The 25,812-nt window shown below is 34.8% G+C and overlaps 1 protein-coding gene across 1 annotated transcript in view; it reads left to right on the plus strand.

Moving 5' to 3' along the window:
* The window catches only part of SNTG2 (syntrophin gamma 2), a 268,118-nt gene that overhangs the window by 216,402 nt on the left and 25,904 nt on the right, over nucleotides 1-25,812 (plus strand). Inside the window, exons 12-14 of the mRNA XM_064448571.1 lie at nucleotides 4,595-4,711; nucleotides 13,637-13,708; nucleotides 18,266-18,475. Of these exons, the coding sequence (XP_064304641.1) occupies nucleotides 4,595-4,711; nucleotides 13,637-13,708; nucleotides 18,266-18,475 (399 nt within the window). The remainder of the gene's footprint in view (nucleotides 1-4,594; nucleotides 4,712-13,636; nucleotides 13,709-18,265; nucleotides 18,476-25,812) is intronic.

Raw genomic sequence — 25,812 nt, forward strand, 5'->3', positions numbered from 1 at the left:
ACAGTTTGTAGTGTTATGCCTTATAAGCACTCCTTAAAACTTCAAATGGCAGGTTTCAGTCAAAATGACAGAACACTTTTTATCCCAGAACTAATATTCCCATCCACGTTCTGAGACCCAGTTAAAATCTTAGTAGCCTACTTATGAACCACAAACAGCTTGTTATTGAGTACCAACACTTGGTTGCTTTTGTTCTGTACAGACTTTTGTTTACCTGAATAATTATTCTTTTTCCATTTTTGTGGTCTAAATGACTGTTAAATCAACCAGTCAATAAGAAAGATGTGTGGAAAGTAAAAAATATATTAGACTTTTTAATATCTCTATAAAAAGATGCATAATTTTATTATTTTTTTCAATACAATCAAACACTGATTCTGATAAAGGAAGTTCTTCTATTTTCCTTCTTTACTTTTTTAAGGCCTTTCTGTCTTTAGAGGGAAGTATACATTTGGAATCCTCTTTTGCTTACAGTTTTTCCTCCCAAATATTTTTTTATTGATTTTTCCCCTTTAGATATTTGTATACTGTCCTTCCTTTTGTTCTTTTCATTTTAATTCCATATTTCTTCTGTTTCTTTATTTTTGGTCATACTAAATTGATTTCTTTTGCTTTGTTTTTTCATCTTTGTCTTTTATATACGTTAGTACTTTTTAGCTTGCCACCCTGTTATCCCCAACCAATGCAAATGACAGTAATGCAGCTTTTAACCCACTGAGCTCATCACCTATGTTCCAGTAGCAATCCTTCTTCAGCTACCTAATCTGATTATTGCTTCTTCCCCAAGAAAGGATCTCATTCTGTCTTTCATATCTGGTGAAGCAATCTGTATTTAAATCAACTCAACCCTTGCTTTTCTCCTAAATATACAAAAATTCTAGAACAAACAACAAAAAGCTTGTGTGTCTTCTAACTGTACTATATTTCTCTTCCTAAATGTATATATGTACTGAGACCAGTCAGTATTCTGCAGAGATACTCTTCTCCAAATTTTAAGTTGGCCTATAAATGTGCTACGTGTTGAATTTTTTCACATCTTCATTTAAAAAAATGGAGCAAGCTGATGTAGGCATTCATTTTATAGGTGTCTTTTAGAAAGTTCAGGAAATGCTGCAACATTTTCTTTATTAGCACCTTTAATACTTAGGTAAGTATTTTATGGTGCTAACACACAAACCATGATCTTGGGATTTAAAAGACTTTTGGAAGGGTTTTTACTTTTTTTTATTTTTTAATGACATTGAACTATGATCTACTAGCTAGTTTTTCCAGATAAGTTTTTATTTTCTTTTGTACGATAGAAATCAGCAGCCCATTTTTTCTTATTTCTACTGTGAGGTATACAATTGTTTCCTTGTTCCACAAATCATGTCGACAATGCAAAGCTAAGTAATGTTTTTAAAGAAAATGAAAAATTGAAAAACTTTTAATCAGTTTCTGATATCTCTTGGGAATTATAATAAAATTTAGAATCCAAAATGGTCTTTTTATATTTTTAAGGGTTCTAAGACTTTCTCTTTGCTTTTATGATCTATTATTAGGGGTTTTTTTATTTAATTTCTTTTTTCCTGGAATTGGAGTTTTTGTTAGTCATTTCAATCAAGCAGGGGAATATTCAGCACAATGTATTCAAAATGTAACTGAATTATTGCTGTTTGGTTTTGTGTAGACTTTGATGAAATGGAATAAATAGGTGACCTTATCAAGATCCACATAGATCAACAGTGATATTACAATGTTGTAATAATTCACTGTGTCCTAAAATCTAGTCCAGTGAATGTCTTTTTGTATCATTCTTTTTTTTGTCTGAGGTTGAAAGAGATTTCAGCATACAGAACAGCTTAACATTGAACTTATAGCTGTTAATAATTACGAAAATCTGTCTTGTCAAGAAGGGTGTACTTCAAACCAAGTATCTTCATTCTGATCTACCACAGGTAGGCTGGTCACAGTATTGTGTGACTGCAATAAAAATAATAATACTACAGTTCCATTTCAGTAAAACACTTAGAACACATACCAAAATAATATGTCTGCAGCTAATTAGAAAATGCAGTCTTGTGTTTGTAGCTAAATACATACTCAAGAGGATTATCCAGGAGATTAAGTGCTACATTAAATTGAGGCTGTAACATTTGGCACTCCTGTCACAACTTGCAGCTGCAGACAAGAATACAACAGTGATAGGGCCTTCACACAAATTCCATAAAACAACTAAAGGAAATTATGACCATTTCAAGACGGAAAACTTTGACATAAAGCACATTTTTGTTTTAAAAAAATCTCATTTTACTTCAGTTAGTGAAATTCAGTGCCCTTCTTCTAAATTTAGAATTTTATTCAAAGAAAGTACGGTTGTCTTTGCACTACTGTTGGTACTTAGGCCCAGTGTTTACAGGCCAACCTGTGGTTTATGTCAACTAGATAAATTAACTTTTTCCTGTCAATCACAGGAAATCACATGTATTTTGAAGTGAAAACACAATCTTGACAAGCAGAACTCCAGTCTTCTGATATCATCCTGGCCTGAGTTTCAACTAAGAACTTCACATTTTCCTTCTTTTAATATACTGAATTAACATCTTTGGTTTGCAACAAGATATATAGCTACATTGTGTCATGTTTGCTTTAATATATGATGTTTGATGAATGACCTGGCAAGTTGCAGACTTTATCTGTAACTTAGTTTTGCCATTTGACATTGTGGATAATTCCAAAATTATATGGTGAGTGCTGCTGTAAGAATAAATGGTGATGGTAATGGTGATGAACGAAGAACATAATGGAGAGCCATATCCTTTGCTTATTGATTTATCAATTAAACCAGTAAATTACATTTTAGTAAAGATTTTAATACTGTTACAGGTTAATAAATGGTTTCCATTTGCAAGCCAGCAACATGACTTTATTAATGTAAAAAATATAATATTGTTTGTGCCCTGTGTTTTGGTCGTTATTCTTTTTGTCTGTATTATTTGATATTCTGTTGCCACACTGATAAATGCAATATATAATACAGTTTGTAGTAGATTATTAACAATACTGCACTATATTTTGTTAAAGTAACGAAGTGTCTGAACATCCTGTTTCTAAACCCTTGCTGACTACTATAGAAACAATGTTTTGGTGAGAGTTATTAAATGTACACAATGGCAAAGTGAGAATGGGAAAAGCTACTGTATTTATTGTGGCATTTCTTAGATCTCCTTAAACTGTTAATGCTAGAGCTTGGTAAAAGAGTATAGAGAAGGATTGTCTGGCTCAACATATAGATTTATTATTTAATTCTGAATAAGTTGATTGATAAGAGACATAATTGATACATTAAATAACAAAATTAGAAAACAATGTGTGATTTTCATGATATAGGAGTATGAGCATGCATGAATACTGATAGCTGCTCCCTGTACATTCTTTCCACCTTTGTGCTCTGTTGGTAATAACTACAAGTACGTACATGGGGCTTTCAGTAGAAAAGTGTTCCTGAGATCATCATGTTCTTTCCAAACCTATCCGTAGGACAAATGCTGAAGTTTTCATGCAAGTTAATTAATGCCTTCTTCAGGCTGTTTCCACTGACTTCCAGCAAACCTCTGTGGTCTCAGATATTCACAAGTGCTATGACATTTCTGCCCCTGTGTAACTTAATATTTTCCATAAGTGTAGCCTTAATTGAAAATGAGCAAGCTTATCAGCAACAGGTGCAAATTCAGATTGGTGGATCACTCTAGATTTGAGGACCTGTTTCAAGGGCAATATGTTCCTCTTAAGATATGCAAAAGGAAGCCTAAAATGTTTATGTTTGTTATTTTTGGTGGGTGACGGCATTCATGATATTCTGCTACCACACTATGGCATTATTCCTTTATAAATTTGCATTTACCTCAAAAAGGAAGCATGCAGTCTTCTTAAATTTATTTTTTCTTAAAATTAATTTATCTGAAATATAAAGACATGTATTGTAATTCCGTTAGAGCAAAGTTGTGTAACAACTGAATTTGACATTTAATTCTACGAGAACATAAATTGTTGTTATGAGATAAAGTGTATATTAAAAAAAGTATATTAACTCTGAAAGACAATCATAGTGACAGACACTTTTCTAATAGTGGCAAACATAAGCATACAGAAAGCTGCTTTTTTTCAGATAAATCTAGTGATTTGTTTAGATGTATTTCTTTAGAGGTACATGTAACAGAAATTTCAGTATGTCCAAGACTTGACTGTGCTAGAGATAATGTAGGATCATGTTTTTTGTAAAGTGCTGGCTGAACTATTTCAGTACACCTAGGTTTTCTGCTGGCTCAAGTGAAAGTCTGCTGAGACATATCTAAGGTGGCTTTTACCATGGTGTTTATTTCAGGCAAGATTCAACCTGTACTGTAAGTTTAAACCTCTTAAGGATTCTGACACACTGACATGATATCGAACGCTTCAAGAGTATAGTAGTGGTGGGAAGACAAATATGAAGAAGGGGATGATCCCTCTTATTCTAATATGTTCACTCTTCCTTGTGGAAAGACTTGACCTATTCAGATATATCTTAGTTCTGCTGAAATATAGAGCTTTAATTTTCAATTATTTTCTTTTACAGGTCATACATATGGGATGGGTAAATGAGAGACTTGAAGTAACTGATTCATCTCAGCTTTACAAATTCAAGTTTCTGGCACTGAAGGGTTCATCCTTCTACATTTTCAGCACTCCACCGGTAAAAAAATAATATTTTTTGACAGTTTCATTGTACATGGAAACCTCTTTGTTATGCATGGGTTTGTTCTTCCTTACCAAGTGAAGTTGTCCACTGATACTTCAAAAGAAGCTAAAGCCACAGATGCCACTGAATTTCAATAAGCTTTAGATATTTAACCTCTTTCAGGGTCCTCTGGAAATCTTACCATACCTGGATAGTTCAAAGAACTCCTAATAGGGAGTAAGCATTTTACGTTTTAAAGTTAAGTTCAGATTTTTCTCTGGTTGTTAGGCCTGATATTTCTCACCTTATTTATTCTAAAGTATTTTTTAGATGTAATGAGTTGATAGTTACTTTGTTCTCCTAAAGACTATACATCATCAAATATACTGTCAGGACTATTAGTAGGTAGTAGTAATTAGTAGATAGTACTAATAGTACTACACAGACAAGGGATTGAACTGTTAAGAGAATCCAATGCTAATTGTACAGTTTGAACAAATAACATAATCTTGCTTTGATAATTTACATAGCTAGTAACAAGAATTCTATTTCACAACAGATTACTTATCTAATATTTCTCTTAAAAAACCCTAATAAAATTAGTTTAAAAGAATGAAACTGTAACGAGCTGTAGATTTTTAAACTCTTAAAAAGCATCCCATACTTACCACAAGGTATTGTTTTATCCTTTTTTTGTCTCCAGAGAGCCTTTGCTTTAAACAAATAAAAAAGAGTCAAATGTGGAATTAGAATGCAATTTTAATTATACAGTTTCCTTACAGTTCTGCTCAGAAGGTGGTCAGTCCCCCAGTTTCTTCAGCTGATCCAAAGAAAATCTGACCCTTTACCTGTGCACCGTCTGCAGTACCTTTGGGAAGTACATGCTCTTTCAAACTTATTTATGAACATGAGTGAGAAGCAATCAGTAACATTTTTTCTCTCTCTAGATTGAAATTCTAAATCCAATGATTCCTATTAACTTCAAGCATTTTTAAATGGCCAGTATCTTCTTTTTAAAAATGAGACAATACATCTGGGGAAAGGAGGTTTTTTATCTCTGTTAGGTCAAGGAACTAAAACCTGATTCAATTACTACAATCCAATTAAAATGCAAAACCATACAAAAATATTAAACAAATAAATAACACACCACATGAATGCTTTTCCTTTATAAATTTTAATTATTTTTTTCAGACCTGTTTTCAAAGAAACGTGATATAATTAAAACTATCCATCTACATGATACTAATTGGGGATAAACTACTTCATTTATCATGTTCAGCACTCTACTGAGAACAGACAAGTTAGGATGAATGTTTGGTAGTATTCACACCATGTTACTTGTCAGTATGTACTACACTCTATTGTGCTTTTGCACACCAGTGAGTGTGACAGAGCCTATAAATCATAAAACCTGCCGACCAGTTTTCTTGCTATTTAATCATTCCACAGATGTATATGAGGGGAAAAAAAAACCCCAACTGTTTCCAGCAATGACCCACCTGGAGAATTCAAACCTGGATCTAAAGCCACACTTCAGAGATGATTACCAGTGTCCTGAGGGCACTTCCAGCCCTGACTGTCCCTGACCCTCTTTTCCTGGGGCTCCTCCCACCCTTCCCTCAGCCCAGTACCCCATTGCAGCCCACCATGGCCATCAGCCCCTGCCCCAGCAATGCAGCAGGGCCAGTCTCCAGCTCCCCACAGCCCTGTCCTGCCCAGCCATGGGACCCAACAAGTCCAGCCCACCTATGGGCCCATGTCCAGGCCCAGCCTCAGCCCACCCCTGTCCCCAGGGAGGTGCCTGGTGCCCGGAGCTGGGGCTGCCCCCAGTCCCCGTGGCTGCCCTGCTCCTGGCTGTGGGCATGTACTGGGCCTGGCTGGGATGGAGGTAGCTTTCTTCATAGCAGCCTGTATAGCAGCAGGTTTTGTATTTGTGACTAAAACAACACTAACATAACAGTGATTTGACTGTTGCTGAGCTTTGCTTGCACAGAGTTTCTCTGTTTCTCACACTGCTCACACTGAGGGTGGGCAAGAGGTTGGGAGGGGACAGCACCAGGACAGCTGACCCAAATAGGCTAAAAAGGATAGTACATACCATAAAACATCAGCCTTAGCAATAAAAAAGGATTTGGTCTTCAAAAGCAGCCGCTGCTTGGCGACTGGCTGGGCATCGGTCTGCTTAGGGCCGGCCGGCAGGGTGCGATCAGCTTTGTGTCACTTGTTTTTTCCTCTTTCCATCACTTACTAAACGGTCCTTATTTTGACCTACAAGTTTTCTTGATTTTGCTCTTCCTATTCTCTCCCATCCCACTGCAGGGGGACGGGGAATTAGCAAGTGGCTGTCTGGGTGCTTAGCTGTTGGGCAGGGTCAACCCCCTACAAGGCGATGGGATGGGTCCTGGCTGGCAAGGACCCTGCCCTGCCAGACCCTGGGGCTCCTACGACACCCAGGGAGCCTCCAACCCACGCTGTGCCCTGACACTGGTTATGTGTCACATGTCCCAGCTCTGCAGCTGGAAACACAGGTCCCCACACAAGGCTGTGCCTAGAGATGTTTCACTCTTTTTAGAGGTATTTAATGGTACTGCTCTTACCATTATTCCCACTTTTTTCTTCTATGTTAAGTGAAACATTAAAAATGGATTATTCTATCACAAAAATACAGATGTTTTAACTTGCTTGATCTTTAGAAGATAAAACTTTATGTTTTATTTCAGAGGTGTTTCTATGATGGTATTGCTATTTCCATACTGAATCAATGTAGTGTATCAGTGTATCAATGTCATGTGCACAGAGTAGATTACCGAAAATCATACAGTTATCTTCCATTGCAATGACCTTACCCATAATTTTACAACTGCTTGTAAAAGGATCTGGTGCAATTGCTACTCTTTTTCTACTTCACTGTGTGTAAAAGATGACATGAATGTAAATACAGCTGCTAACTTTCATAAGAATGGAAAACATAGTTATCCATGGGCAAAAATAAAGTTGTGGAAAAAAATGTGGATATTTTTGTATGAAAGAAATTACTATGGCAAGTAATATTCTATTTATACTCCATCTCAACAATATCTCAGATGGTGTTTCCAAAAATGTAGAAATTTCACCATAGAAGTAAATATCAAGAACCATCTAACAGATAATGGTCTTTCTGCATCCCTAAAGTGGCTTCTCTGACTGTATTTAAGAAATTCACAGATTTCATTTACAGATTGCTACATTAGAATTGTGACACATTTCTGAAAACTGCACACGTGAAAAACACCATTGAACAAATGGAAATTATTCTTGTGTCAATGTTAATATGCAAGCAGTATTTTATTAAATGCTGAAAGCTTCTAATAAATATCTGCCAATTTTCAGATCTTGAAAAGGTTCTGAATTCATATCGTAGGAGAAATTGGAGACTTTATTCAAAATTGTAATTCAAGAATCAAACTATTTTTTATGTCATTGAAATTATCCATAAAAATGGGATATTTTGTTTTTATGGTATATGGGCTTTATGTAGGGGAGGATTGTAGTGTTTGATTTTTTATGTCTTCCTTGTAGTTCAATATGTTTTTTAAATTCAGATCTCAAAGTAGCCGTATCTTTGGAGCTGTTGTATTATCCTTAATTACAAAACTGTCTTTTTCAACATGATTACATAAATTATGTTTATAGTTTTAAGAAAAGGAATAAATCTAGGAATAATGTGAAAGTCACCAAAATAGTTCCACCTTTGAAAAACATTGCAGAGAAAGAAAGCTTGCATAATGTAATTAGCACATGAGCCATGAGCAGTGCTTTGAATGTTAAAGAGTACTGCTATGTAAATTCTAAATACTTGTATTTGTAATTTACATTATACATAAAGTCAGTGTAACATTGTAAGAAAGAGGTGGCAATGAGTTTGAGGGCATAGACTTGACCATGAATGCTTTTGGTAAACTTTCTAACAACTCTATACACAAGTCTTTATTTTTTTTCTATTTGTTTTATTTATTTTGACTGCTCTTTAGTGTGTGTTTTGTACTGAGCTTGAGTTGTTCGGGACATCTGTAGGCTTCTTATACTGATATAGTTCATCTCAAGAACACTTCTTGATTTTTTTTCCTTTTTAATATCTTTTAATTTTTTTAAATTATACTTGGCTCATTTTTTCCACTGAAGAGTGAAGAGACCAATGGAATTAATTACTCTTGGCCTAAAAGAATTTCATCTTTTGCCTATACCTGCTTAGTCCTTCTAGGTGGGTTGGATGCTTCTCCTTAATTGTCAGATAATGCTGCATTCTCTGTATTCCAGTAATAAGTATTACAGCCACTTTCATATTTTTTCTTAAGTTTAAATGTATTCAGATTTTCTTTCGTATTTTGGGGGCACTTGAGATTTCTGGATGCTGTGAATCAGGTTCAGTGTTCATAGAAGGTCAGAAAGTATGTTATGTTCTCTTGAATTTAATGAGTTTTGAAGTGTATTTCTCTTTTACATGAACTCTATGCTTATTTCTTATGTCTAGTCAATCCTTCAGTGCTGACCTCTGAATAGGCATGAAAGTCTTTTATGTCTGTTTTATAATTGCAGAATTCTCTTCTAGGGAGTAACTTTTCCAGTTTGTTTACTACATGTCTGTGTCAAAATGAATTTAACTTTACTGTTTTCTCCCTATTTTAAATCATAACTTTTTAAAGAAAAATCAATTAACACCCACATTTAAAGCTGAGTGTATTTGGAATATGAGCCAGAACTGATACTGAGATCACTTGGTCTAACGAAGTAAAACTAGATTTTAGTAGTTTGTTTATTTTCAGAAATCCACTGTAATGCCTAAACATGAGGAACTTACAGAAACTCACACTGCTAAAGTAAAAAGTACTTCTGCAACACCTAGCACTTTTGTAACTCTACATACTTACTTCAGTCTCTCATTATGGACTTAAAACCATAACTTCAAGTTCCTATTTTTCTATCTGTAATCAGGTCAGTGTTATCTCTGAGTTTACAAATGTATTATTTTACAATCTTTCTGAAAGGATTAATAGAGCCAAATATCTACAAAACCAGGTATTCAGTACATCACATAATGCATTGAGTTAGCTAAGGAGTTGGTCTTCCAATAATAATAGCATTCAGCTACTGTTGGTCATAAACTCATGTTTTAGACAAACAGGAGTTAAATTGGAAGCCCAGTATTTTGATGCTATTTTTGATACTTTGTCAGAACTGAATTCATAGGAATGAAATTATGTCCCATTAAGTGACCCATTCTGAATATACCTCTCTTGAAACATTTTATCAAATACTTTACTAAAAAATAATTATCTTGTCATGTTAAAATAAATCCAAGAAATTGCAAAGAATACCTACAGGAACAATTCCAAAGGGAAATAACAAGAAAAACTTTTTTATTGCCTAAGGAATCAATTTCAGTATCTCATTTATCTTAGTTACCAATCATTACCCAGTTATAAAATGTGTGATGATGGATAAGCCTGCAATAAACTGAAACATCCTTTAAAGCAAATGAAGGAGATTGCACTTTTTGTGAACTTTTCTGATTCTTTCCAGCTTTTCTCATTGACTAGAAGCAGTTTTGAAGCAAAGCAGTCTATAAAAATAACATTTTAAACTTAGACATACTATGATAGTTCTGAGAAAACTACAAATCATGTCAGCTGTCTCTTTGAATTCTAGTAACCTTTGTATCTAGTATGTTTCCCCTCCTTAAAATCTCTATCAACATGTCATTCATTTTCTCTTGATGACCTTGCGCACTATGATATTCAGACTGTTTCGCTCTGGCTTCAAGTATGGTAGCCTTTTTCAGGCATCCGCAGTAAAAGAAAATCTTGGCTTATATAGGTGCCAACAGTTATCATCATCACTATCTATCTGCTGAAAAAGCCATGAGAGGTTACATACAGTCAAAGGATGAAAGAGGTGTACAGGATAATGGGGAGCAGGCTAGAGTATTCAGAGTGAATTTAATGGCACAGCAGAGTCACTATTGTCCATGGTAGCATCATTAATAGCAGCAAAGAACCCCAACAGTTTAAATGATTTTCTGGAATCAAAACAAACAATATGAGCATATGAAAGTTCAGTCATGTCTCAACAGCTTTTAGGTTACAGCCTGTGTCACTAAATTCGTTTTCATAAGCAGCAGATTAAGTTGGTGCTTAAGCTTTTGTATCTTGTCTAGCCCCTAACAGGGATGAAGGATTCTCCTGCTTTTAAATGAGACTGAAAAGAATCATTCCCTTTGAGAAATTCAAGACCAAATAATGAACTAGCCACCATTCTACACTGTAAATCTATTTTGCCTATATCCTTATCCCTCTTGAGGATCAACAGTAATGGGCCAAACCCTGTATTATTTAATTATTTTCTTTTCAAAACAGCCATCAAAGTAAAAAAGATTTCCCTGTAAATAAGGATTAAGCAAAGACCTGCAGTACTTGCTCTATGTAAGCATGTTTAAATGTATAACATTTCTTTATGAATCAATCAGCTTTATAATCCCTCAGTTGCAGTTGCTTCTAAACTTGTGTTATGGCTTACTCACCAATAACTAAAAAGCAAAAGCAAAACTCAAAGAAAATATTGGATGGACTATACAGAAAAGAGAAATGGAAACTAAAAATTAGAAATGTATGACTCTAAAACTTGCTACATTTTATGAAGTGATGGGAGGACAAGTATATCTAAAATTGCTTTAAATTCATTTTCAGAAAAAAGCTAACATTAGATTTAAATTTGACAAAGTTCCTTTAAAGTAGTACTAAGTACTTTTAAAGGTAGCAATATGTAATGTTTTGAGCTTTAATTTGTGATAAGAAATTGCTCATAGTAAAACAGGAAGAGAAAGTATATAACATGCTTTTACATATGCTACTGCATGCATTGTATTCCAGTGAAGTTTGTCATTCGGTTGTTAAAATATAAAAACTGTCAAATGGAGAACCCTAGAATATAAGTGCCTTTATATCCTGAAAAGAGGTGGTGGTGGTGGTAGAACTTCCTCTTCTATTGACAATAGGTCCCGTTTGCAATAGGTGATTCATCTCATCTAAATGTAGTCATCTAGAAGTTAAAGATGTAATCTAAAGTTAGAGAAACTGGGAGAAAGCACTGCCTTTTTTCTTTTTTTTTTTTTTTTAATCTTTCCTAATATGGTGAAATTAAGATTAGATTATTGCATGTGTGGAATTGCTTCACTTGCTAAACTGTCTATATCTCAACCCACATGTTTTCTCACTTTTACTCTTCCGATTATCTCCCCCATCCCCACTGGTGGGGGAGTGAGCAAGTGGCTGTGTGGGGCTGAGTTGCCAGCTGGGGTTACACCACGACAGTTGTTAAGGTTAGATACTTCTGATGTCTACATTTAGGTGGGATGCTTTCCACGCTAAGAAAGAATTCAGGTGAGTTCTGAAACTGCTTTGAAACACACAGTGAGGTTTGCTTGATAATAATGTTCATTAATTTCGCTTGGAGTGGACATAAGAGCATGTAAGATTAGAAAGAAACTAACACCAAGTTCACATTACTCCTCCAACAGCACTCTGAAATAACATTTAATAACCAGTAGAAGTCACATCAGTCTGCTCCTAATTGTTCTAGTGGTTTGGATTTTCACCATTTTATTACTACTTTGCTTAGAGGTTTAGAATTTATGAAGACCTGGAAATTCAACTTAAAAATAAATTTTAAATTTTAAAAAATCATGTTGGCCTTCATGCAAAATATCAGGAACAAGACTGATTATTATAGTTGAACTATGTGCTACTGTGAATACAGAGAAAAAGAATCTGTTATTAAATTTCATAGCTTTTTCCTAGTTACATTTAATCCACAGAGGCCAGATGTTTTACAGCCAAATTTTGCTTTATAATAACTATATATAATGCATATAATTGTAATATTATAATAAATAATTTAATTTTTCTGCTTTCTTCTTTTTGGGAGGGGGACAGGAACAGGACAAAGCTGCATCTGCCCTCATATTTTAAAGTATATCTAAGTTGCTATTAGAGTCACCAAAACAATTATTTCAATATGCTAAAACATCAGAGTTGCAATTTAGTCAAATTACTCATATATCTGTGCAGCCATTTCTGTGCCTTCGCCAAGAGCTAGGATTTTGCTCCAAAATATGTAATCAAAATAATGTGTATTCCCCTTGTATTTTTTCTAATTATAGGTTCTTTGTTTTTTTTTTCTTGAACTACGTAGGCTAGGTACTGGTTTTAAAAGAAAACAGATTATCATGTTATACCATGAACTAGAATTTAGGGAAAAACTTCAAGTATCATTGAAACTGTAAAATTTTAACAGCCTGTCATCTCAACAGGATAAAGAAATAAAATCAGAAGAAATAAAAAATATGTCTTTTCATATTCATTAGTAAGCACACAGTTGACATTCTGCTTAATTTCAAATATTGCAGTTGCATAGTCCTTTTCAGTGTTTAATATAAATATAAAGATATTGGTGCCCTAGTGTATGTAAATTCAAATCTGAATGTAGGAACACATCTTGGTCTGTTGATTGTAAGATTTTTCTTAAATTGAGTCATGAAGCTGAATGACTCCAGGTTTGAGACTTTGGGTTCTCTGTGTTAGCACCTTGGAAAATAAAGATGCCTATGTAACTCACCACAGAGGTTACAAAGAGGTTTCCATCGTACTGTAATAATAATGGGGAAAAAAGGAATGAAATTATTTAATACCTTTTAATTATAGTAAGACTCGTGTAGATGCTGTTTCTGTAAGAATTGAATGCTATTTGACAGCCTTTTCTAAATGCTGGATATTAAATGTACTAACGTGCCTGTATTTGGAGCATCTAGTAGAATATTGATGGGTGAAAGCTTTTTAATTTTTTCATCTGTACATGATTTTAGAATAAAGAATGTGTTGTTAATATTTTCTTTTGATATTATAGGTAAGCACACTAGACTGGGTACGAGCTGAAAAAATCTATAACCTCTGTGAGGTTCTGTTTAAAATTCACAAGGTAGGTTTCCTAATTATTACAATGGTGTTATTTAGTAAAGAAAGCTTGCCTTTTCCTGTTATTGATAAGCTCAAGTTAATCTAACTAGGAGTAGCTAACATTCAAATAGTTTATCTTTAAATAAAAAAAAGCTATTTGTAACAACTAGTGCATTAGTATAAGAGAATATGAAAAATGGGTTAAGCTCCAAGTGAGCAAGTTACTAAAATACTTCCATATTGAAGAAATTTTTCCATATTGGAGCTCGTTATATGAAGTGCTGGTGAGACACACAGCTAAGCATAATGAAGCTGGATATGGCTTTTTTCTTAGTGGCTCAGGTTTTTAAGTCAGTGTGATGAAGAATGCTTTTGCAGTAGTTCCTGATCTGTATAAACATAGTCTTACTTAATTTCAGTAGTTAGAAGTGTAAAATTATGTCCTTTTTAGATCATGTGTTATTTGCAAATATTATAGTAGGGTTTACTTTACCAAGGGCAGCATGGTGCATTTACGTACCACAGAATTCTTCATATTTTTTTCTACCACCTAGGGACAGCATCACGTTTTCTGTTTAGCTTGTCCCAAGGAAAGAGTTTGGGCAAAACCTTAGCAATCTGTTTAAATAATTGACTTACAGAAGATATTTTCTAAGAAGTTGCATCAGATAATTTAGTTGTCTACCAGCTAATCAAAAACTGCTTTGCAGGTGAGGTGAGGCTAGATAAGAGCCTACTTGCCTAAGAGGGTAAAAACAAACATATTATCGGGGGGAGGGGACGACACCAACAACAGAAGTATGTGTCTTTTCAGATAAAATGCTGTTTCACTGTACTTCTCTCTGCTGTTCCTCACTTGACTATGTACTAACGTTGTGGAGAAGGAAGGTTGTTGCTCTATTACCTGTACAGAACCCAACTTAACATTGCACTGAAGGAGAACTGCTTAAGGATTTTTTTGGTCAATTTGGGGTTTTTTTTCTGATGCAAGGCAGTTATTCAGGACAATTTACAGAAGGAAAAGTAAAAAGAGAAAAAAAGTTCATAGATCTTACAATGACACTCCATTCCCCTTTACTGCCCTGTTCTGCATAGAGGGGGGTTTGCTGTAGAGCTGAATGACCAAATTCTTCAAAGAATGGGGTGGCAGGGAGTTTCCATGTCCTGACTGCTCAAACTACTTGTCCCAAACTAACTTTCAACAACATAGGCATGTTTCCTACACCAATTTCGTTGACTATGATTTAAAAAAAAACTATAAATTGAAAACATGATGAAGATACAACCAACAGAGCAAGGAGCACACAGAACGTGACAGAAATCTAGAAAAAATAGCTCTGAAACATGAGCCAACGTCTGCATTTTACAGAGGTGTCAGTTCCATTAAGTGGCTGTTAAAAGAGCTTCTGCTGATGTCAGCTGTCAGTTTTGCATCCCATCACTGCCTGTTTTTTCTCTGTTGTAAACCTGCTGTCACTGGGCAGAGGAGGAAGGTTCCCTTCTCTGGCAGAAGTGGGGAGAGGGGAAAACAGCAATCCTGGAGTTCGGGACTTGAGCTCAGCTCTGGAGCACAGGCTGCAGGAGCACAGCCATATTTTTGTGGGCACAGCATTACTTTAATGTGACCATGTCTCCAGCTGGGTACGTGTGGGCAATTTCAAGTCCTGCCCATCACTGAGACAGCACCAAAGAGTAGAAGCTCTGTCCCAGATTATTTGTTCTGTCTCCTTAATCTTTTTTAAAAGTTACTTTTTCCTGATAAATAAGGTAGGCAGCAGTGAAATATATACTCATTATTCCTTTTGAAAAGGTTTTGCTATACTTCATAGAGGTTTTCATATATATATATAGTTTATATACGTTTTGGTTTTTCCTCCTTGAAATGTTACTACTGATTTGAAATTCAGTCCTTCCTTGAATATTTTAGTAATTTCAAGGGCAATCTATCCTTAAAGCAATTTCTGTGGTACTTTTTCATTAAGAAAAAGAAGTATGAAATAAACTACCCAAGATTGAACTCTTTAATGTTCTTGACATTTTAATAAATTAATGCTTAATTGCCAGTCTTCATGAATACATTAGCTAAAGTGCAAAAGCTCAAATTCAACACTTTAACCTCTTTTCTGTTGATTCTTTGGTGAAAATGACAATGAGGCAAACTGAGCAAATCCAAAAAGATGAAAAAATCTTAAGAGATTAAGGTTTCTACATTGCAGACTGAAAGATGGTGTTTATGTTGTAAAAGCTGCCTTTGGGGAGGGTGTTCTTAAGGATTTTCAGAAGCTGGTTAGAACTAGTGCAAAACTGTGCTGGAGAGTGCTATCGGATCTTCTCACGAAAGATGGATTTTAAGGTGAGGTGCACTTGTTACCTAACTGTGTCTCATCTATGTATATTATGACACAAGAGTTAAACATGGAAAATAAGAACACAACATGAAAATTGCATTTTACAACAAAATGTTTGCTATTATTTTAGATTTTTGTGTGTGTATACATGCATACATATAAATACCCCCTTGAATACACAAGCATGCATATGCATGTGAATGAAAATTAATCAGTATATCACATACTTGCATATTCATGGACATTTAGTGGTAACAACCAGATTGAAAATGTGATCTCTTTTATCTCATGTATACCTTGCCTCATACTCCATGTTTACTGGAACTGTTACTGAAAATCTGTATTTTTCAGGGGTGAGAGATTTAGACACATTTTTAAAAGCCACCTGTCTTAAAAACATTTTATTTTCTTCTATTGCCTGGTATTTTCACACTTCACATTTTCACATACAAGGTAAAAAATGTTAATATAGTAGTCTGTGAGCCAAAAATGAGAAGTACTGGTTCTTGAAGCAGATGTAGATGTAATACCTGTCGCTCCATGGCTGCTGAACACCAGATGATATGCAGGTATTTTGTTCAGCTTCCTTTTCACCAGTCCAAAGGAGCATTGTAAGATAACTTTGAACTTCTTCAAGACTGTTCTCTCCTTGGGTAGCTGCAGGCCCATTTTTGACAACAAAGTGCTGTGTACCCTGGTGGCATTATATGCTGCTTCTGAGGTGCCCCACAAAACATCCATAGCTTAACAGACTAGACTTGAGTAAATTGCATAAGGTTCCATTTGCCAGCTTTATGTTATTCAGTAATTCACCAGCAGAAACAAAATTTTCTGTTCCCATCCAAGTATTTTCATCCTATTTGTGAAGATGAGAGCAGTAGACAGAGGAGGGTGTGCTAGCAGAGCATTTATTTCCTTTGCTTTTCATTACTATAAAGTGGATCTTCACTGCTGTCCTGGAGAGCGGTTGTGTGTGCTCCTAGAACAGGAGGGACAGAAGACCCCGAACATTTAAGCATTTCTTTTACATGTATCAGAATATTTTACATTACATTTGGATGCTCAGATTCCAGTTGTTTGTTTGCTTCCATGTGCATGGACTTTCAACAATAGGCTATGATGGACTATTAGAAGATCTGGGAAAATAAATTCTAAATCTTTAGAAGGCTTATCCTGACTACAAGATTTTAGGACTTGGGTATCACTGCAAAGCTGCATTCTGGTCTTTTCAAAGCCACCTAGGTCCAGTCAAAGATGACTGCTTTTACCTCAGGTCTGTCTGACTAGAGTCAAGTCTCTTAAACCTAACCTGGAGTGCTAGAGAAAGAAAATTCTGTTTGCAGGTGAGTTTAAAAAAAATAAGAAATAACATTCTCTTTGCAAGTTACTTTTTTTGTTCATTCATTCTTTTCTGCCCCATGCCTTTATAGAGAGATAGCTAAATAGATGCTAAATAGACATTTTTAAAAATGCATAATTTGGAAATTCAGTCAGTGAAAGTACTCAGATGCATAAGCGGTAGCTTTTTTATTTTGTTTTCTTTTTCTCTATATTTATGCTAAGCAATGAAGTCTTCAAAGGATAGGGAGGTTTCTTGTAAGAATTTGTTTTCATTTACAAAACATTCTGTTACAGGGATATTTTTTATTATGAAAGACTAATAAGTTTCTCTTCTTTATCTTGAAGGTGATGGCAGGATCTCACTTCACTCCCCTTGTAATTACAGAGCAGCATTGGCAGCTATTAGGAGACATTTGAAAGCTCACATTTTCATTGCCAGAATGAGCCCATGGGTGCTTGATAAATCACTGCATTCCTTGGTGTTTAGCATATTGGAACCCAATTAGAACAGAGTAACTATATTCTCCTGTAAAGCTGGTACAGAGCACTGGAATTGTATTCAAAAAATTCAGGGATTTACTTCCTTTTCACTGTGAACAATGTATTATTACAAACTCCTTTTAAATTATGTATGTATTGCTTAGGTAACTTTGACAGTATTTTGGAACTGCAGAAGTAGCTTGGATTACATGATACAGAGTAAAGTGAGTAAGAAGCAAAGAGAGAAGTTGTCTTTGAAATTATTACTTAATTCTCAGAACATTTCTTCAAAGTAGTTATTAACATAATGATATAACATATCCAAGTACCCATCACTTACAGAAGACAACACCGATTTAACTGTTTGTTTTTGCGAGATGAAGAATCACATACTGAAACATGTCTTTCAGCTCTGGCTTGCTGATGATTGCTGGCTACAAGCAAACTTGTATTTAGGTATTCATCAGGACTTTGATCTTGAAGACCAGAGGCCATATTGTTTCAGTGTTATGGTTGGACATGGCAAGAGTCATTATTTCAACGTAGAGCTGGGCAACGAGTTGGCAGTGTGGGAGAGAGCATTTCAAAGAGCGATTTTCTTGGAAGTTCAGAGAACAGGGGTAAGTAATGAATGATTTAAATCCTGGAGGCATTTTGTCAGTAAAATAAGTCTAACAAATATTTAAATAATTTGTGTGTTTAATAATTGCATCAGATTGGTGTGCTCCATGACTAAGGATCTGAGTACACTTCAGTACACCAAAGGCTTTTGAAAACTTCATCATCACATCAATATTTGTATGTCAATGACTTTGTAAAAACTGCGTGTGTTATGACACGTTGAAAATTGGAAGTTGACCTTGATTATAACAAACTGGAAGTTAATACATTTTACCACTGGAAGACAATTTCTCTGCAGATTCTTTAGTCCGCCTTGAACATTTTCTTCCAGAAAGCTTATTTTCCACTCACATAAGGTAAATTTGTTATGTCTTACATAATGGTTCCATTTTCAAAAAAGAAATATTTTGCTTTTGCATTGTTATTTGTAAATTAGGATTGTCCTTGCTAACGTTGAAGAGTATGAAGAGAGCGTAAAAGTGAAAGTTTATGATAGTCTTAAATTCTCAAAATTAAATACCAGATTATCACTTTTTACTGGCTAGTAAAATTCTCTCGAGTCAGTTATTTTCTCAGATCTGAAAGTGCATTTCCCATTAGGTGTTTTTAAATATAAGACCAAGATTCCTGCTATAGTTGTCTAAATGTGGATGTCTATTAGCATTGAGATGGGAGGCTCCCATTAGAATCAGTCAGTGGAGTCCAAAGAATGATTGTGCTTATTCTAAAGCAGATACTTTCCTCTAAAGGGGATAATTTTGTGGTGTGAAGACAGAGGAGATAAATTTATTTTGATTTAAGTTGCAACTTAAAGAAAGAACCTCTATACTGTTAGATAAACAAGTTATTTGCTGAATATCTAGATCCATACTCCTAAGTGAACTGAACCAGTGGTATGGGAATGTATAGACTAAAAGTATAGGCCTTCTCCAATTAAAAACATATTTATATTGTTTAGCACAAATGCAAGCTTGATCTGATACGTTCAGGTTTGCAGAAACCTCCTAAAGACATTTACAGTAGTGAGAGCACGGCATCACAGCATTAACACAGCTTGCAAGGAGCAGGAGTCCTAGCACAGGTGTTGAATCAGCTTTTCTAAATTTCCAAATCTCTGAGATCCTAACAAGGTTTGCAGGTGCTTGCTTAGAACCCTTCCAATTGGCTCTTCAGACTGATGAGGTAACAAAAACGATTTTGTAATGGTATTGCTGTTGCATCATGCTTCTGCCAAGGAATGCAGTTCTTCAGAAAAGAAATTATTCTTCCTGAAATGTTGCTGGTCATCAGGGAGGGATTAATAATTCATACTGAGTATGAATAAAGTATTTTCTCACATGATCTCTTCAAGAAATTATGATATGACTGTTTGACCAACCATTCAATGATCCTACTTATTGTCCATAAAAAATGCAGATAATATATAGTTAAAATTAAGCACAACAAGGGTGGAGATCAGCTGGTCTGTAGATGATTTGATTTCCAAAGTATTTATTGTTAAGTCTCAAAACTTGTTGTTCTTTTACAACCTAACAGTCTTAAAATTAAGGGATGGTTCTTTGCTTGTGCAATGATCTTTTGTCATTTGAATACAACAATCCTCTAGACTGATATAAGACAAAAGACAGTAATATTGTTTCCAGCTGTGGTTTAACCTATCTGAAACCTCCAGGAGAGGCATCCAATTAAAATCCTAACTGCAGGGCATAAGTCTCCATATGTGTGCTCTCATACCTTAATTTTCTTTCACTCAGTTGCAGATATTCAGGTTTGTTGCAGACCACTATGTCAGTAGGATGCAAAGCACTGTCGTCACTTTCCAGCAGTGAAAAATCTTTTGACTCTACTATTTTCTTTCTTCCTTCAAGACAAAAATGCTGCTTTGAATGTCCTTCTTTTCAGAACGATATCAAGAGTAGCATAAATGAGGTGCAACTTAACATTATATAGATTATTTCAAGCCATAGAAAAAGAACCGGCATTTCAGTATCCAGAAAATTGAAGGTTGTCAATGGTAGGTGAGATTGTCCATAAAAATTCTTTCTTTCAGAGAAGAACCATAATTGCAGTTGGAAATTCATTTTTATTCATAAATGATTCGACAAGATTCATGGCAGGTGTTGGATTGCACTGTGACATTTCAGCCATTTTTATTTAAATGTGTCTTGGTTCTGTTCACTGTTGAGGGTCATTAGGATCTTGTCTTTGACAGAGTTGTTGTTAACCTTACCCTGTACTCATTTTGTATGTGTGGTGTTTCTAAAACAGTTGTATTTTTGAGAAGATTCTGTCCTTAGAGTTTGTGAAAAGAAATGTTAAGATGTAACAGTATGTTCAAAAGGGCTTTTGAATTTTATATTGTCCAGGTTGTGTGATTTTTTAATACATTTCTTCTGAAAATGGCAGCAGTGTTAAGTGACAGAAAGAAAGCAATAAAGCAGGAAGAAATCCCTCTCACAATATTGTTCCCTTATCAGTTATCTTATAGCCACATTTCAAGCTGCAAATGCTTACAAAAAGGAGTCTACTGAGAAACTGTGAAATTCAATGATCCTGATATAAAGAATCTATTTACAAACAATTATAGTAAACAAACTTAAGTTAAATCCATGTGCTAGAAATATCTATATTTTCTGCCTATAAAAATACTGTAGTTGCTGATGGTGTAGTTTGGACAGATGGGGGCAATAAAAATGCAATAGAAGTGGGACAGCAAGGCAGTTGAAAGGCAGAAAAAGTGCTGCTAAAAAATATTTCCATGAGGTTGGTAATAAAAGTCAGCATTGCATTGGAGGAAGATGGACTGTGAAGTCCTCTCAATCATAACTAGAAGTTCAGTCATTTCCCACAAATCCCAGCAAGCCTCTCTGTCTCACCTGGAACATCCTAAACAGTACAAGGTGAATTAATGATGATCAGATGAAGTAATTTTTCTTTTTTAAAATTTTTTTTGCAGTGTAGACAGTCTTCAAAAATAAAAAGCTAGCACTTTTTCCATATCTCTTACTAATTCTTTGACCCTTCAGGGTAGTCTTGTCAGTACTATGGAATTTTATTCCATGTTTTGTCAATGCTGTTTTTTTTAAGTCACTTTCTCAGTATTCTTCCCTCTCTTCAAACTGTTCTTTCCAAAGGAAATTATCTTGACTCATCTGAGTCTTGGATATTATGGTTAAATTAATGCAGAAACTTCTTGATAGGTTGATTTGGATCTCTGGGGTTTTCAGTCTTCTTCCACAGAAGGACAGAGAAGGATATCACAATAGTATTTGGTAGCGGACAGAGGAGAGACATTTTACTGTCAGCTGTAGAAAAGTTGGGCTAACTCTTTTGGCATCTTAAAACTTTGTACTTGTTACATGGATGGTGGAAGACAGAGGGGAGGAATCTGCTTCATAAGACGGAAGAGCTTGCAGGAGACTGAAAAAAACATGCAGGGGGAAAATCATCTACTGCAGTGTCACTGAAATACCTGCAGTTGGTGTACATAGTGAGGAGACACGGTTACGTGCTCTTCTCATTTATCTAGCAACTTCTAAACATGAAAGAAAGTTTTCCCTTCATGCTTCCAGCTGTGATGCAGATGCTGCAAGCTCTTTCGAATCCTCATACAGCTGAATAACCTAGTTTCATGAAACTTTTTACTTTGCTGGGACAAAAAAAAAGTTGTTTAATATGAGTTACTGCAAAAATTAAAAGAGGTTAGAAGTTGGAGACTCCACTCAATCATAACAGAATAATCAAGAAGGTTTGCTGCATAGTTATTTTCTGTGCTTAAAGGTAGGTACTTCTAGCAAACTTCTTTCCATTTTGTTCCATAACTCAATGGCTGATCTTGACAAACAATAAACCCTGGAAATAAAAATATAATATATATTTGTTGAGGACAGGGATATGAATGTATTGTGCTAAGAGAAATGTTAGTAAAAAATCATGCTCCTGAAATGATACCAATTCCTCCTGTGAGGAGTATACATAAAAATAATAATTAAAAAATCACAAATGTTGTAATAATAATTCACTTAAATCCATGTCATGTGAACATTATTGGAAATCCAAAAACAGTTTATAATGAACATAAATGTATGATGCAATTATCTCATGTTTTCCTTCTTTGTATTTCAGTTAACATGTATCTGTTTCTGTGGATGTTTTAACTTCTGTATGCATTTTTAACATTTACTTATTTCCTTCAGAATTAACAACAAACCATTCTCTATAGTGAGATTCTTGATGCTGAACATGTAAGCCAGACTGGCTCATTGTGGCTCAGAATTGCTTGCTGATTATGTCTATTTCTGGATAAATACAAAAATAATTATTGGGAGTAATTGTGCATGCAAACCTGGAGCTTTGTTTCTATAGGATTCCCATTTCAACTTTCTTTCCACAAATATTTTGCTGCTAAAATACCATTATTAAAATTCCTTAAAAAGAAACACCAGTTAAAACAAATGCAACTAATGAATTCCTTCTCTGTTTTGTAAACAACAGTTAATTCCTTTTCAATATCGGTTGGTCTGGCCAGTTTCTGTTTTCATCTGTGTGCATGAGCAGTGTTCCACACTTATGAAAGATGACAGATGTGAGAGTAACGTATCTTACAGTATCCTTGGTTCAGCAGCTGCCTGGTCCAGACTTTAACATTTCTCTCTGTACACTGTATGTTCTTTATGAAATGCCTACAACCACGTTATTGATGATTCAAACAAAAAAAAAATCACGTAATTATTTTGAAGAAGTGGTTTACACAATACCTTTTCCTTACCTTTGCATCTCTTTCCATTTTTGCTTTATGGACTGTCTCTGAATAAGTGTCTGGTCCTGGTTACTTTTTTACATCCTCACTTCATCTTTTTTAATTTCCTTGTAATATCTTGTCATAGATTTTACCAGTTCATCAGTTTTAATTAATTTTTAACCCATTCATAATATTCTCATCTGAGAAAGATGAAGTTGGTTTCCATGAAACATACGTTGTTTATTGTACAAATCCTTTTGGAATCCATAATGTTGACAGATTTTGGTTTTCACCTCTTGTTTTTCCAGTAATGATTTATGGATTTAAAGTTTTCTTTATAAAATGTATCCATGTATTGCTTCCCTCTCATCCCTCCTCTGCAGCTCATTCATTCCTACAACCTCTTGCTGTTTGTTCTGGACTGTTAAACTAGAACTAACTGAAGTGAATAAGTGAATAGGTTGCTTCCAACTGATTTCAATAACCTCTCCAAGAATGCACTATTTTCTCATAATTTCCCTTAAAAGCATTCACTTGACTCTGTTGTTTAAAATATCAATATATTCATGACTGTATGCATATGTACTACTTCCTAACCTGTCATATGCCATAAGCAATAATTGGTTTATAAAATGACAAGTCATGCTTATATTTCAAATCACCTACTTGCTTCTACCATGTGTAAAATGATGAGAGATCAAAAAGAAAGAACTGCACAGAACTGCACTGATGTTTTAAAAACCTACATTTTCACCAAATTAAGTGGATAAATAGCTCCCGTATTTTGAGCAGCTCTAGAAAGAGACAAAATTATTTTATGTATTTGGACTTTTATTCTCAGTCCACTGGAGGTAACAGTAAACTCCTCATGATATCAGAATCAGGAACCAGCTGGAGAAATTCCTTTATGTAAGAGCTAAAATGGCTTCTAAACATTTTTTATTTTTTTTGGCACTGAACATCAATGCATATTTTAGCAACATTCCTTTGTATATACTTTGAGTTAAGTGTTCAACAAGCCACTGAGAATGTGAAGAGTGATGTGCACTGGTCAGTGACGTGTATTCCTTGCATTCCCACTGTATGGTGGCTAAGCTGCAAGGAAGTGTGCAATTAGCCCCATCTGAAACTATTTTTAGCGTGAAAGGTACAAGCCCTATTGAAGATTATGGATTTAGAGAAAACTGAATAAAAGAGTTGGTGATGTTCAGATCCATGCAGCCTAAAAGAAGTTTAGTTCCTGGGTCTTCGTCCTGGAGCCTTACAGAGAAGGTGTTCTCTAGTCATTCCCCAGTGGCATTTTGAATTGATCTTACTACAGCTCAACTTAGATATAATCAGAGTAGATCTTAGAGACTGTGTCCCCACTGTGACTTGAGCAGAGATTAAGTATCTTTCCACTCATCTTCCTATCACAGCTAACCTAATTTTTCCAACTCCCTGATTTCTGAGATGCTCAGAAGACTTTGGGTGTCTGAGTAACTCTGTGGTCAAAACAAACACACTCAGGCATCTTTTAGATTTAAGTGATGTTTGAGAAATGGTAGTCTAAATCACCCCCTCTGAGACTGAGCAAAAGAGGGCCACCTAAATAAACAAATCTGTCAGAAATTAGGCTGTCTGGATAAGAAGAAAATGCCATTTCTATCTTATGAATCTGTTTATTCTTCATGGTAAACTGACAGGATGAGTGTACCAGGATTGGTTGATCACAGTGTAATCCTTGTGAGCTCCAAATAATATATTTAAAATGCAAAAAGGTTAAATAAAGTTGGCAATGCTATCTTAATTTTATATGCAATGATGATGAAAAACCATATATGAAACAGAATTATATATAGGCATCCCTTTAAAAATGGAAACACCACCATATGCTAATTTCAGAACTAATTTCTGAAACAAACAAGCATAGTGAAAACCCTCCTTAAATTCACGTGAGATATTAAATAGCAGTTAGATTAGGTTAGATTTATTGGGTCATTAAAGGATACTTATCAGTTTGTTACCAGAAGCACTCAGTTTAATTACGCAATTAAGTTTTAGATTGTTTTCATTATGTACAGAAAGCTTATTACAATTGCAATTTAACTGGTCATCTTTAGAAAAGCTATTAGATTCTAATTCATTTTCACACTGATGCAAAAAACTCACCATTATCCAACCCAAAGAAAGATGCTGAGAACCATATGGATTAATTGTAAATACATTTGTAAGAATAAGAATTAATTCAACAATTTGTATGCCAGATGAAATGCAAACAATGGATTTATAATTTCAGAAAAAAGCAAGAGAATATACCAATTTACAAGGCTATTGAACAAAATCTTGTTTACATATCCTGTATTTTAAACATGATTAATGTTGATTTTCATTAAGCTAAACCAATAGTTGTAAAAATGGTAGTATATTCTGAAAATTACAAATTATTCATATTGAAAGGGTAAATCCAAAGACTTTTTTATGTCTATCTTAATATATTTGTATTTATTTATAAATCCAAAGATTTAGAGAACTGTGTGGTGCGAGTCTAGTTTTGTTATTATTTTTCAGGGGGTCTTAACAGACTTGAATAAGGATGAAACTGATAAGCTGTCA

The sequence above is a fragment of the Phalacrocorax carbo genome, chromosome 3, assembly GCF_963921805.1.
Source record: "Phalacrocorax carbo chromosome 3, bPhaCar2.1, whole genome shotgun sequence".
NCBI lineage: Eukaryota > Metazoa > Chordata > Aves > Suliformes > Phalacrocoracidae > Phalacrocorax > Phalacrocorax carbo.